The 14,086-nt window shown below is 43.8% G+C and overlaps 1 protein-coding gene across 3 annotated transcripts in view; it reads left to right on the forward strand.

Moving 5' to 3' along the window:
• The window catches only part of slc24a3 (solute carrier family 24 member 3), a 119,206-nt gene that overhangs the window by 95,047 nt on the left and 10,073 nt on the right, over nucleotides 1-14,086 (forward strand). For all 3 annotated transcript variants that reach the window (XM_061837687.1, XM_061837688.1, XM_061837689.1), the window contains exons 7-12: nucleotides 4,784-4,858; nucleotides 6,359-6,384; nucleotides 6,498-6,551; nucleotides 6,636-6,763; nucleotides 7,116-7,276; nucleotides 13,845-14,085. In XM_061837687.1, the coding sequence (XP_061693671.1) occupies nucleotides 4,784-4,858; nucleotides 6,359-6,384; nucleotides 6,498-6,551; nucleotides 6,636-6,763; nucleotides 7,116-7,276; nucleotides 13,845-14,085 (685 nt within the window). The remainder of the gene's footprint in view (nucleotides 1-4,783; nucleotides 4,859-6,358; nucleotides 6,385-6,497; nucleotides 6,552-6,635; nucleotides 6,764-7,115; nucleotides 7,277-13,844; nucleotide 14,086) is intronic.

Consider the following 14,086-nt stretch of genomic DNA (forward strand, 5'->3'; position numbering starts at 1 on the left):
CCTGTTGCAGGAAGACATACAGGATAGGCTAGCAGCACTGAGGAGAGATGAAAACCTTTGGAAAAAAATGTAGAAGGAAAGAGCATGCAACATCACGCTTCTATAAAGATCCCTTCAGATTTTCGAAGAGTCTCTTTGCAAGGACAAAAGCAGAAGTCTCTCAGTGACGAAAGCCGTCCTGGAAGAACACCTGAAACATTCCTGCACAGATGACGGCTGTGATGAAGAGGTTATACTCCTACCAGATATGCCACCAATCGATCCACCAGAGCACGACCTGCACAACAGTCCACCCAGGTGGGGTGAGGTAATCCATATTGTGCGTAGAGCAAGGGCTGCATCAGCTCTTGGTCCCAATGGGGTTCCATACAGGGTCTAGAAAAACACACCAATTGTCCTGCGATTCCTCTGGAAGCTGATGCGGGTTGTGTGACAGAAGAGGGAGATACCAATCGCCTGGCATAGAGCTGGAGAAATTCTTATTCCAAAGGAGAAGGACTCACTAGAGATTGGGCAGTTCCGACAGATCAGCCTTCTAAATGTCAAAGGGAAATTTTCTTCAGTGTGCTTGCTCATAGGCTAGCAGAATACCTTCGAAGTAACAACCTGATTGACACGTCAATCCAGAAAGCAGGAATACCTGGCTTCTCTGGATGCATAGAATACACTAGCATCATCTGGCATCAGATCCAGGTTCCCAAAAAAAGAGGGAAGAGACCTTCATGTGGTGTTCCTGGACCTCGCAAACACAATTGACTCAGTCCCTCATAACCTTCTGTTGATAGGGCTCGATTATTTCAAGGTCCCAGCGGTGTTTACAACCTTGGTTAGAGCCTACTTCAAGGAAATCCACCTCTGTGTTACAACAGCAGGGTACACCACTGTGTGGCAGCACCTGGCAGTGTGAATCATGGCTGGGTGTACCATCTCCTCACTGCTATTCACCCTGGCCATGGAGGTGATCCTCCGGGCCTCTCGCTGGGTGGTTGGTGGGCAGCGAATAATACCTGAGGTGAGACTGCCTCCAGTCAGAGCCAACATGGATGACCTCACCACATTTACCACAACTAAGGTCTGCACTGCACGATTGTTAAAAAAGCTCCAGGAAAACATCAAGCTGGCTCACATGAAAATCAACCCTAGTAAATCTAGAAGCATCTCCATCATCAAGGGAAAACTGTCAAACCACAACTTTCACATTGGTGAAGAACCAATTCCAACTGTCTCCAAGAAGCCAGTGAAGAGCATAGGGTGGTGGGGCAATGCCACTCTTAAGGACAAAGATCGAGTAGAGCAACTCAGAAAGGAGGTGGTCAGTGGCATGGAAAGAATTGACAGAACCCTATTTCCTGGGAAGTTAAAGCTCTGGTGCTTACATTATAGGTTACTTCCTCGACTCCTTTAGCCACTAACACTCAATGAGATCCCGCTCTCAAAGGTAGAAAAGCTCCAGTCAGGTCATTTGTGCAGAAGTGGCTTGGCCTTCCCAGGGGCCTCAGCAGTACTGGGCTCTACGGTAAAGAGATGTTAAACCTATCCATTTCCAGTCGGGCTGAGCAGTACAAGTGCGCCAATTTAAGACTGGAAATGATGCTACTAGATTCCGGCGATCCGTTTGGAGCCCAGACTTCCCCAATCCTGGCCACTGGGAGGAAGTGGACTCCACTGGATGCAACTGAACAAGCAAAGGCAGCATTCAGACACAAGGACATTGTTGGCCGAGTGCAGGAGAGGAGGCGTGGCCTTGGGCTCGGGCCAGTAGAGCAGTATGGAGCAAAGCCACTACTGCTGAGCAGCGCAAGCTGGTGTTCCAGGAGGTATGTCGGGAAGATGAAGCAAAAAGGTGTGCCCGAGCTGTGTTGCAGGCCAAGCAACAGAAGTGGTTGGCCTGGGAAGGGGTTAAGGCAAGGAAGATTACCTGGAAATTGCTGTGGGAGATGGCGGCATTCATAGCAAGCTTTGCCATCAGAGCTATATATGACATCTTGCCTTCTTCCACAAACCTAAACAAGTGGTATGCCAAGTATCCCAAGTGTCTGTTATGCCCAAGTCCTGCAACACTGAAGAATTTCCTGGTTGGTTGCCTTACTCAAAGCCATTACACCTGGGAGCACAACCCAGTGCTGACCTGTCTCGCTGGTGTTCTGGAGATCAAGCGGATGAGGGTGAACGCCCTTCCATCCCTGTCAGCCAACTGGCAACCAAGGCTGTTTGTTCGGGAGGGAGAGAGTCAAACCGGCCACACCAACAAGCCACCAGAGATTAAACAGCTGGGCAGTGCACGAGACTGGAAGCCGCTGCCAGACCTGGACAAGAAGTTCTGCTTTCCATCCGATATTGCCACTACCACCTTATGACCAGATCTAGTGCTTTGATCTGCCTCTCTCAAGCTCGTGTACATCATCGAGCTCATAGTGCCCTGGGAGGGGGCAGTTGAGGAGGAGTATGAGCGAAAGTGGCTGAGGTATGCAGGACTTGCAGCTGAAGTGCAACAGCAAGGCTAGAGAGAGCCTTGTGGAAGTTGGCTGCAGAGAGTTTATAGCTTACTCAACATCCAGGCTACTCAGAGAGATGGGAGTCCGAGGGAAGGCCCATTGGCAGCCAGTCAGAGATCTCTCCAAGGTGGCAGCCAGTGGTTGTAGATAAAGGGAAAAGACCCCAACTAGGCCTTCAAGAGAATTGATGGAACCTAGGGGGTAAAACTGGGATGCTGGGATTGACTGCTGAACCCTCTTGAGAGTGTCGTGGGTCTATCGGCGAAACACTTGATGACGGAAGGAAGCTCACTTGATAACCTATAGGGTACCATCACTAAATTGAACATCCCACAGAGCCTCATCGGCGCCAAAATATGCGTGAACAGAGGGATATTAACATCTAGTCCTACATAATACATCCATTAGGTTTTTTTAAGAAAATCTTCTCTTTAAAATTCCAAAGAAGTGTAATTCATTTCAATGTAAACCAACCAAATTAGTCGGAAAATATTTTTCCAATTTACCTAAGGATCATTTTCACAAGAAAAATTGTCTCAGAGAAAGGACCATTTACCTTATTGTAGACTAAAAACCACACATTGGTTTTTTTTTGTGTGTGTTTTGTTTTGACAAAGATCTTTACTAAGGTGAACAAGCCATCACTTTGCAAAACCAACGCTTAGGCGAATTGTCTTTTTGAGATTAAATTATATGGATAGATACAATTGTATGTTACAGCATCGTCAAACACAAATATGTGGACCACAGAGCAATACAACAGCAGATGCACATTTATAAACGTCATTCAACACTTGAAAATTTGAAAAAATCACGATCAACACAAAGTCAAGGCGAAAACCATGTAGCGTACTTAAATAAGAACAGTGGACAGGAAGCCACAGGAGGAAAACACAAAAAGTAACTGGGTGAACAAACTCTAACATACTCAATGAAGAGGAAGAAGAACAGAAAAACACTGTAGCACTTACTAGAAAAACAGCTGATGAAAATAGCTACTGGCAGGACAGAATGAAAGTTGTTGGAATTTAACAAAGCCAGCAATGCAATGTAGAATTTCTTTGCATTTTCCTCGTGGCTCTCCCGCGCTTAAATACACAGCTGATGACAACTCACCCGTGGCAGCATTGCGGGAGACACCCACTTGTACCCGGCGACTGCAACACAAGAAAAATTCCACACAGGAAACAAGCAAACGAAACAGGATATGACAGCGTATGCAAAAACAACAGGGAACGCCAAGGCATAAACATTCATATTCTCCCCAATAGCTGTCATTTTCGATCTCTCATTTACTGCAGCTGGTATTTGGTACATTTTGCACCAAACAGGGATGTTTCATCCACATCATTAAATTTTTTTTAGTTTTGAGGATTTAAGGACAACAACGACTGCCGATTGCGGGCAATAATTTACAACAAAATTGATAAATTGAACATGAGGCTAAAAAGGATCTTTGAGGACAAAAATGATAAAGACGTGATTTAAAAAGCTATGAAATACTGTAACTTTCATGATGAACCTTCATTAGAAAAGGCAATCAAGTCTGCTTTGAAACATCCCATTTATCTCACTGATGACACTTCAAGAGCAGGCCGGGGAGTGTTAAAAAGATGACAAAGAGAATAGAAAGGTCACTCCCAAATTTCAGAAGTAAGTAAAAAAAGCTTTCTTCTGTGACCATCACGATAATTGAGCTCAAAAATGTCAAGGAGAAATGGTCTGGAGAAAGAAAACTTCATAGACTGGAATCTATTCTGCAAATGAATGTCATTTGTTTTTTCATACCGCAGCCAACTTTGAAAATATTTTTTTCTGTAATTTATGCCCATCAGCAGCTCACACGGATTGTGGAAAAGTCCTTTCAACCCCCTTTCCGTGTTACAAGTCAGAAAATCCTGCCTGTCCCTCTCTGCCCCATTAATCCCACGAGCAATGGAGAAACATACTTGAAAGAATGCTTTTCGTGTTTAGATTGCATATTACGCAAGAGCAACGCAGAGTCGGCTTTATCTCATTAGAAATGTAATGTCAGTGCCTAAAAAGCACATTACTTAACTGGACGATTCTGGAATATTTCAATATATTTTAGTTGTACCAATATTCGTAATCATACAATCCTGAATCATTGTTTACAAATACAGATGTGTGTAATCAGAAAACATTCCAGGATTCAGAATCAACACTATAATGTGAGTGTAAATTTTAATATTCTGACACTTTTCTGTTTTGTTTTGTTTTGTTTTGTTTTGTTTTGTTTTGTTTTGTTTTGTTTTGTTTTTCCCCAGACCATTCATCTGTCCTGCTGGCCTCTGCTGAGAGATTCCACCTACTACACCCTTTCTATCTCTGCTCTTATTGTGGTAATTCTACCATATATCACACAACATACTAATAATAGCATTCACTTATACTGTAAATTCTCTTCACATTTGGCTTTGGGGTTTTGGGGGTCTTTACATTTCAACTCACAGAGCATAGCATAATTTACAGTGAAGAAAATAAGTATTTGAACAGCCTGCTGAATTGCAGATTCTCCCACTGAGAAATCATGGAGGGGTCTGAAATTTTCATCGTAGATGCATGTCCACTGTGTGAGAGATCATCTAAAAAGAAAAAGCCAGAAATCACAATTTATGATTTTTGATTCAGGATAATACCTGGAGTGGAGGTGGACTTTTAAAGGCGGACTAACAGGTCTTTGAGGGTCAGAATTCTAACTGATAGACAGGTGTTCAAATACTTATTTGCAGCTGTATCACACAAATAAATCATTAAAAATCATACATTGTGATTTCTGGATTTTTCTTGTTAGATTACCTCTCTCACAGTGGACATGCACCTAAAGCACGGTGTTCAAATACTTATTTTCTTCACTGTACAACTGCAAATAGTTTCCTCTGCTTTGTGCTACATGTTTAGGTCCGATTCATTAGTCCAACATCATATTAAAAACGGTTTTCTTACTTTAGCTGGGATTTAGCTGCAGTTCAGTGCAGGGGTGTAGCTGTTCTCGGTGGATACACAGTCTTGAAAAATCCGAAACTATTTACCACATGGAGACATGGTGAAGCAACTGGTTTGAGCGTCTTCCTCACAGTTCTGAGGTTCAAAGTTCAAATCCTGCCCCCGCATGTGTGGAGTTTGCATGTTCTCACGTGGCTGTGTGGGTTTTCTCTGGGTAGTGCGGTTTACTCCCACATCCCCAAAACATGTATCGTAGGTTAATTGAAGACTCTAATTTGCCCGTGGGTGTGAATGTGAGTGTGATTGGTTGCTTGTTTCTATGTGCCCCATGATTGGCTGGGAACCAGTTCAAGTTGTTCCCCGGCAACTGCGCGAAGATAGCTAGGAAAGGCTCCATCACTCCCGCGACCCCTGTGAAGATAAGGGGCTCAGAAAATGGATGGATGGATATTTACCCAATTGCTTTTAACCGAAAACTGTGATGTAGCAATTTTTCATACTAACTATAATTTACTAACGATATAGAAATGATTGACTGATTCTGTTTAGTATGTTTAATAAATTCAAATGGAAGAATGTCATAGTGGCCTTTGCATCGTTGATGTTTTAGTCTTTGGGACTCTGAGGAAAACGTTTGGACATAGATGAATCACTTCATAAACGGAACGATACAACAATGCAACCTAGTCCTTATGTTGAACCTCATTAACTCAAGAGAACCAAGACATCCAAATCCTCTTTTAAATATGTGAACCCATGAGTTCTCTACGGTTAAATAGTGTAAGTGTACCTAATGCTGTAACTAGGGATTGTATTGCATTCTCATTTTTATATGGAATATACAATTAAGAAGTTTCAATGACCTAACAGTATATCACCTTCTTTCCTTATTGTAGTTCATATATGATGAAAAGGTGGTTTGGTAAGTGGCATTCATGTAATTGGTCAATAAAACTCAGTACTAGACTTTCATTTAATAGGTCCAGAAAAAAAATAAAGTTGTACAATGAATTTGATCTTTACTATGATTTTCAGGTGGGAAGCACTGACATTGATTCTCATGTATTTCGTCTATATTTTGATAATGAAGTAAGTTAAACAACGAATGCCATATAAAGTTGTACAGCTCTCAGGTTCTGGTCCAGTTTTAAGTGATGGGTTGGTTTGCACCAGACTCAACTCCCATGTGGTCCGTTTTCTGGAGAGGAGCAAGAAGAACTCATCCGGTTTGAGAAATGGAGCTGCGAATAACAGAGAGCTGGATGATGGCTCCGATGCGACTACAGTCCTCTTGAAAAAAGGTAGAATATGATGGCAAGTCATCACAGTGGATCAGTGGTATTTGTCTTATCCCTGTCCAATGCTGTCTCTGTGCAGAACACATTCCTTACTTCATGTGTTAACACATTGACCTTACAGTAGTCCAAGTGCTCACTGCAAACAAACTTGTATGTGACTCAACACAACTTCCATTGTCTCTTTCAGTTAACACTGCCAAGTTGACAGTACCAACCAACTAAGATTTATCGTTGTATACTCAGTGAATAGGGACAGAGAAATACTGCGAATTGTGATAATGGTGCCTATATTGATTGTCCTGTAATCACATGCATTTACCGTGTGAGTGCGTGTGTGCACGTGTGTTTCATAAAGCAAACCACCACAGGAAGACATCAGTGCTGATGGTTGACGAGCTGCTTTCAGTGTACCCCCACCAGCTGTCCTTCTCAGAGGCCGGCATGCGAATCATGATCACAAGCCACTTCTCCCCGAGAACCCGGCTCACCATGGCCTCCCGAATGCTCATTACTGAGGTATGGCCACGCATACTCTTCCTTTCAATTAAGGAATTAATTCAAGATTGCTGCTCGTTCCACATACGTATAGTACACTGGAACACACTGCTGTAGCTACAGTGCCATAAAAAAGTATTTGGCCCGTCTTGTTTCGTTTTTTTTTTTCATATCTATCACACATACGTGACACTAATTTTACTATGACTCAGGGACAATCCAAGGAAATACAAAAAGCAATTTTCATATGAAAATTCAATTTACTGTATGAAGGTACAAAAAAATCCAAAGCTTTCTGACTCTCTTTGTCAAAGTCAAAGTTTACTCCTGAACCTCCTAACAGGTTGTTCCACCCTTGGCAGCAATAACTGAAATCAAGCATTTGTGATCATTGGCGATGACTCTTTCACATCACCCTGGAAGAGTTTTGTCACACTCTTCCTTGCAGCATTGTTTTAACTCCATCATATTGAAAGATTTAACGTCGCACCACACCATCTCAAGTAGATTTAAAAGCGGACTTCGTCTTGGCTACTCCATTTTTTTTTTTTCAGCCGTTCACTTCCTGGTGTGTTTTGGATCATTGTCCTACTGCATTTTTCAAGACTCCTTGAGATTGAGGGCATGAACTAATGGCCGGATGTTGTGCTTCCGGATTTTCTGGTACACAGCAGAATTCATTGTTCCATCAATCACAGCATGTTGTCCTGGTTCTGAGGTAGCGAAGCAGCCGCAGACCATCACACTGCCACCAACATGCTTCACTGTTGACATAATGTTCTTTTTATTAAATGCTGTTCCCTTATTATGCCAGATGTAACGGCCAACAACCTTCCAAAAAGTAGAATTGACTCATCAGTTCACAGATTATTTCTCCAAAAGTCTTGAGGATCATAAAGATATTTTTGGGCAAATGTTAGATGAGTTTTTGTATTCTTTGCTGACAGCAGGGATTTTAACCTAGGAACTCTCGCATGGAAACCATTTTTGGCCAGTGTCTTTCTTATGGTAGAGGCACGAACTCTGACCATAACTAAGGCCAGTGAGGCCTGCATGTCTTTAGATGTTGTTCGAGGTTCTTTTATGACCTCCTGGATGAGTCGTCGCCACACTCTTGGAGTAATTTTAGCTGGTCGTCCACTCCTGGGAATGTTTGCCACTGTTCCCAGTTTTCTCCATTTGTGAATAATTTTAGGAATGGTAGTGTCCAACCCCTGCTCAATCATTTGTTCCAGTCGCGTATGCGGAAGCACGGGAATGTTATGTGCGGAGTTGTTACTAAATACAAGGACTACTGAGCATTCAAAGCTGCCTCGCGTCGTTATTGTTGACACACACACAAACATGGTGTCAGAAGTGGCTAGAACGAGGGACAATAACGTGGATTAACACAGTGTTTAAAAAAAAAGAAAGAAAGAAAGGTAACGACTGATCAGCAGAAGAGATTAGCAACAGTCTAAGCTAACAACGTCAACATGGCAGTGAACATTGTATCTCCGGAGGAGATGAAGATGGGTGGCGATTTAGCGAGTAACTGGGACAACTTCAGAGCAGAATTCGAGGATTATGTCCTAGCAACAGGATCACAAGACAAAGCAAAAAAGGGTACAGGCACCGACTTTGTGAAGAGTGATGGGCAGTGAATGCCTTCACATATACAAACACAACCTGGGACTTTCTGCAGAACAAGGAAATGACCCCAAAGTTATTCTGGATGCATTGGAGGAATGGTTCATGCCAGCCAGGAACGTCATATTCGAGAGATATATGTTTGGCATTTGCAAATAAGATGAAGGAGAGCCCATTGACTCCTTTGTGACAAAATTGAGGGAGAAGGTTGCTTCATGAGAGTATGGACAACTCGGAGAGGATCTGATAGGACACAGATTGGCACTTTGCGTAAGCGATAAGAATGTGCGCCGTTGCTTGCTTAGAGAGAAAAATCTTACAATGGCTGCAGCCATAGAAATTTGCAGAACTGCTGAAATGACAGACATGAGGATTAAATCAGTCACTCAAGACTGGTCGTTAGAGACACTGCATGCAACGGATGGACTCCGTTCTCGGGTTTCACCCAAGCAGGAACACTCTGAAAATGATCAATTTAAGACTGTGGCCACAAGTGAGAACATGCCATGCAAATTCTGAGGCAATAAGCACAAACGTGGGCATTTTGAAAGAACTTTCGCCACTGTGAGACTGCAAATCATTTTGCCAAAGTCTGTATGAAAAGGGACCGGGATATGCTACAGCTACACACCGCAGACACTGAGGTGGAGGATACGGGCAGATTTGTCACAAAGGCGCACATATACACTGCAGAGAGCATAGAGGTGGTTCAGGGATGAGGAAAAATTGTGGTTTGTTCACATTAAAATGACAGGAGGTGCCAGCTGGATTCAGGGGCAACATGTGATGTAATGAGTAAAAAAGATGTGAGGAGACTCGCTCCTGGAGTTAAGTTGCTGCCAAGCCAGACTCGGTTGCTTTTATAGTCAGGTCAATCAATGTATTCGATAGCCATATTCAGAACAGAGTGTGTGGTGAGAGGACACAAGTTAAAATTTGAGAATGTAGAAAGCGAGCGGAGACCTCTGTTGTCTGGTGAAACTAATGAACATTTAGGTCTAATGCAGTTTACCATCCCAGAGGAGCTGATGATGATCGGACAGGATAGCTCAGAAACACTGTCTAGACAACGCCTAGTGCAGACCAACCACCATGTTTTCAATGACCCAGTCGAGTCTCTTCCAGGGGATGTTCATTTCGAGCTGAATAAAAATGTAGCCCCGGTACAGGCCTCCCCCGCAATGTTCCAGTGGCTTTAAGGGACGCCGTTAAGGCTCAATTAGATAAATATGAAAAAGATGGCCACCTATCCTCTGTGTCAGAGCCTATTAAGTGGATTAGTAACATGGTCATTGTGCGACAACCGGACAAATTAAGAACGTGCTTTGACCCCAAGTCATTAAATCAAGCTTTGAAAAGGTCTCACTACATTATGCCTACATTTGAGGATGTGCTTTACAAGCTTCCTCAGGCTCGCATTTTCACACTGGCAGATGCGCAAGACGCATTCTTACAGTGCAAGTTAGACGAGAAAAGCAGTCACACAATAACATTCTGGACAATATGGGACAGAAAACGGTGGTTTAAACTGTCGTTTGGGGTGTCAGTTGCACCGGAAATCTATCAGCAAGAGCAAAATGAGCGACTGGCGGGTTTAAGAGGGGTAGCAGATGACACTGGATCACGATAAAAAAAAAAAACCTCTTAGCACTCATGAAGTGGTGGAGGGAGGTCAAATTGAGGCTGAGTTTGAAGAAACTGCAATTCAGAGTCAGAGAGCTTAAGTTCCATGGCCACATTTTGTCAGCAGAGGGTTCTCAGGGCAGACCCTGAAAAGATTAGGGCGGTCCAGGAGATGCCACACCTTGAGGATGCCAAGACGTTCAACGATTCATTGGGTTTGTTACGTTTCTGTCAAGATTCATGCCACAGCTCTCTGAGGTGTGCGAGCCACTGCGTAGACTACTGGACAAGGACATCCCATGCCACTGGCAGCCCAAAAATGATGTTGTAGTAAAAGAGATCAAGTGGCTTGTGACAGCTGTCCCGGATCTGAGATATTACGATGTGGCTAAACCAGTGGTAAAACAGAGCGACGCAAGTCAGAAGAAGCTTGGCTGCTGTTTGCTGCAGGAGGGTCAGCCTGTGTGCTACACGTCACGGGCGCTGACCACTACTGAGCAAAGCTATGCTCAAATAGAGAAGGAATGTTTGAGCATCGTGTTTGGATATCAGCTACTACTTGTACGGGCGTGCAGAGGTCACTGCAGAAACAGATCACAGACCACTGATTTCCATATTCACAAAGCCTCTCCTGACAGCCCCCAAGCGACTCCAGAATATGCTGCTCACGCTCCAGGCATATCATCTCAAGGTGGTTTACAGGCTAGGTCCTGATATTGATATCAGCGACACCCAGAGCAAAGCCACCGTTCTGTCACAAGGGGCTGACACAACATATATGACACAGATCATCTGCAGCTTACAGGGTGCACAAGAGGCTACTGAAGTGATAAATCAAGCTGATTATCTTAATGTCACAAGACAAAGTCTGGTCTAGATAAGAACGCATCTAAAGAGGCTGATGACAGCCTTCAAGTCTTGAAGGAGGTGGTTCTGCAGGGTTGGCCAGATTGCAGGGAAGACACACCCCTGGTGGTCAGGAAATACTGGTCAATCAGGGATGAGATCAGTGCGCAGGATGGAGTTTTCTTTAAAAGCCAGAGGGCATGGGAGATTGAGCTCCTTCCAGACCTATCAGCGGCAACTACAGTGCTGAGGTGCAAAGCGCAGTTGGCCCGCCGTGGACAACCAGATCGAGTAATAACAGACTGCGGTGGTCAGTTCGACAGTGAGACGTTTAGGCAATTTGCAAGGGAGTGGGACTCCAACCATGTGAAGTCCTCCCCTAGACATCCAAAATCAAATGGCAAGCCTGAGTCTGCTGTGAAAATAGTGAAAAACATCCGCAAGAAGGCAGCCAGTGCGGGTGACGACCCATGGCTGGCCATGTTACAGTGGCAGAACACACCTACCGAAGGGATGGACAGTAGCCCTGCACAGAGGTTGATGTCGCAAAGGCTGAGGACACCACTCCCAGTCACTGACATGCTCCTGGAGCCAAGAATGGTCAGTGGGGTCCAAGACAGGCTAAGAGTTAAACACCAATCAGCCAAGCTGTGGTATGGCAAGTCTGCCAGAGACCTACCTGAACTGTGTACTGGACAGGGCATCAGGATGAATCCTCTGCCTGGGGACCGGACAGGCAGGTGGCAAAGAGGGATCTGTCTAAGGCAGGTGGGCTCCAGATCATATTTGGTGGATGTCGAAGGGGCACTGTACTGCTGCAACCGGGTGGATCTGCGTCTGGCAGAGGGGGATGTTATCGGGCGTGACCCAGAACAACACAACCTATCGGGGTGCAACAGCCCAATCGAGGAGCACTCCGCTGGTCCAATAGGTGACGTGAGGGACAGCAGAAGTGATGTAGATATGAGGGGCTCAGAGACTGACGCATAGCGGTGAAGAAGCCCATATGGGCCTAGGCCGGGCTCATTACTGACGTCACTCCCATCACTAATTGTCGAGCGCATGACAACCAGTGGTTGGCAGGTTAGAACGCCTAAGAGACTGGACCTTTAAGCATAAGTTTGTTTTGTCACTTGTTTATTTGGTTCCAGTTCTTTCCCTCACTGGAAGTGTCATGGAGTGTTTGGTTCGGGTTGTTGACGTTTAAAAAAAAAAAAAGAAAGAAAGAAAATTGGAATGATTGTTGACCGATGTGAAAGAGGTTTTGAATTACTGAAACAATGCTAATTTTGCACTAATGGTTGGTAATACCTGCATCTACACTTTTCAATAAGGGCTTCAGCAATGTTTATGTTTTCATTTATAAAAGGGGAGATGTTAGGAATGGTAGTGTCCACCCCCTGCTCAGTGGTTTGATTGAGTAGTATATGCGGAAGCGCGGGAATGTTATGTGCGGAGTTGTTATTAAGTACAAGGACTACTGAGCATTCAAAGCTGCCTCGCATCGTTATTGTTGACACACACACAGACAAATACTGGCTCTGACAGTCGTTCGCTGGTGCCCCAAAGCCTTGGAAATGACTTTGTAACCTTTCGCAGACTCGCCTTTCCCAAATGTGTGGTTATTCACTGTGACTTTGTGATTTAACAAAGGGGGGAATTACTTTCTCGCACAGGGTCGGAAAGGTTTGGATTTTTTGGGGCCTTAATAAATCATCATTTGAAAACTGCATTTTGTATTTCCTTGAGGTGTCTCTGAGTGATATTAAAATGGTTTGATGATTGGAAGCCCTAGTGTGTGATAAATATGCAAAAAAAAAATTTAATCAGAAGGGGGCAAATACTTTTGACAACACTGTACATCTCAGAGGGAAAGTAAAATTTTTTACAAGGTAATAAGGCACTGTAGGCATGCTCTGACTCATATTTTCCCTGCTTGATTGTTCCATGAATTACTTGGGTTTTTTTTTTAAACTTAATTAGCAAATGGAGATGTGACATTGAATCATGGTGTTACATTTATGTTGTTGTGCTGATTCCATACAAATAGTGTTCATTGTAAACGCACCGCAAAAGCAAACATCCTTCAGTTTGTTTCCATAATCTTACCAGATGAACAACAGCATACTTTCTATATATACAGTGATTTTGGTTTCACAACATTTGGAGGTAACAAAACACACAGGTAACAGCCTGCAATGACTGCAACTATAGGTCGCACAGCAGCGAAAATAATTGCATAATGGTGTGTTTCATTTGGTGGTGTTATAGCCTTGAAGTATTTTTCACACAAGTGTTCATTAAAAGTATGCCTTTTATATTGAGTTAGGATAGGTTAATGACCGACTCATGCACAGTCCGTTTCCAATGTAACGTTATTGACAAAACATAGTTCGGAAATGATTTATACAAAGTTACGAAGTCCCTTTTTTGCACAGGATAGTGCAGCGTGCCATTCTAATTTGTAACACGACAATGTTGTGTGGTACAGAGGCAACGTCTCATCAACACAAGGAATTTGACCAATGGTGACTCTGATGCGCCAGTGAAAGGAGTGAGCAAACGAGCCTTAGAAAATGGGCTGTCTGCAGCAGAAAGAAGCGTCAACACACGGCGAGAGGACCACGAGGCCGGAAACGAGACAGAGAATGAAGACAACGAGAATAATGAAAATGATGAGGAGGAAGAAGAAGAGCATGGGGAGGGACCTTTTGTTCCCTTCCAGTGTCCAGG

This window comes from Syngnathoides biaculeatus, chromosome 12, assembly GCF_019802595.1.
Source record: "Syngnathoides biaculeatus isolate LvHL_M chromosome 12, ASM1980259v1, whole genome shotgun sequence".
In the NCBI taxonomy this organism is placed as follows: domain Eukaryota; kingdom Metazoa; phylum Chordata; class Actinopteri; order Syngnathiformes; family Syngnathidae; genus Syngnathoides; species Syngnathoides biaculeatus.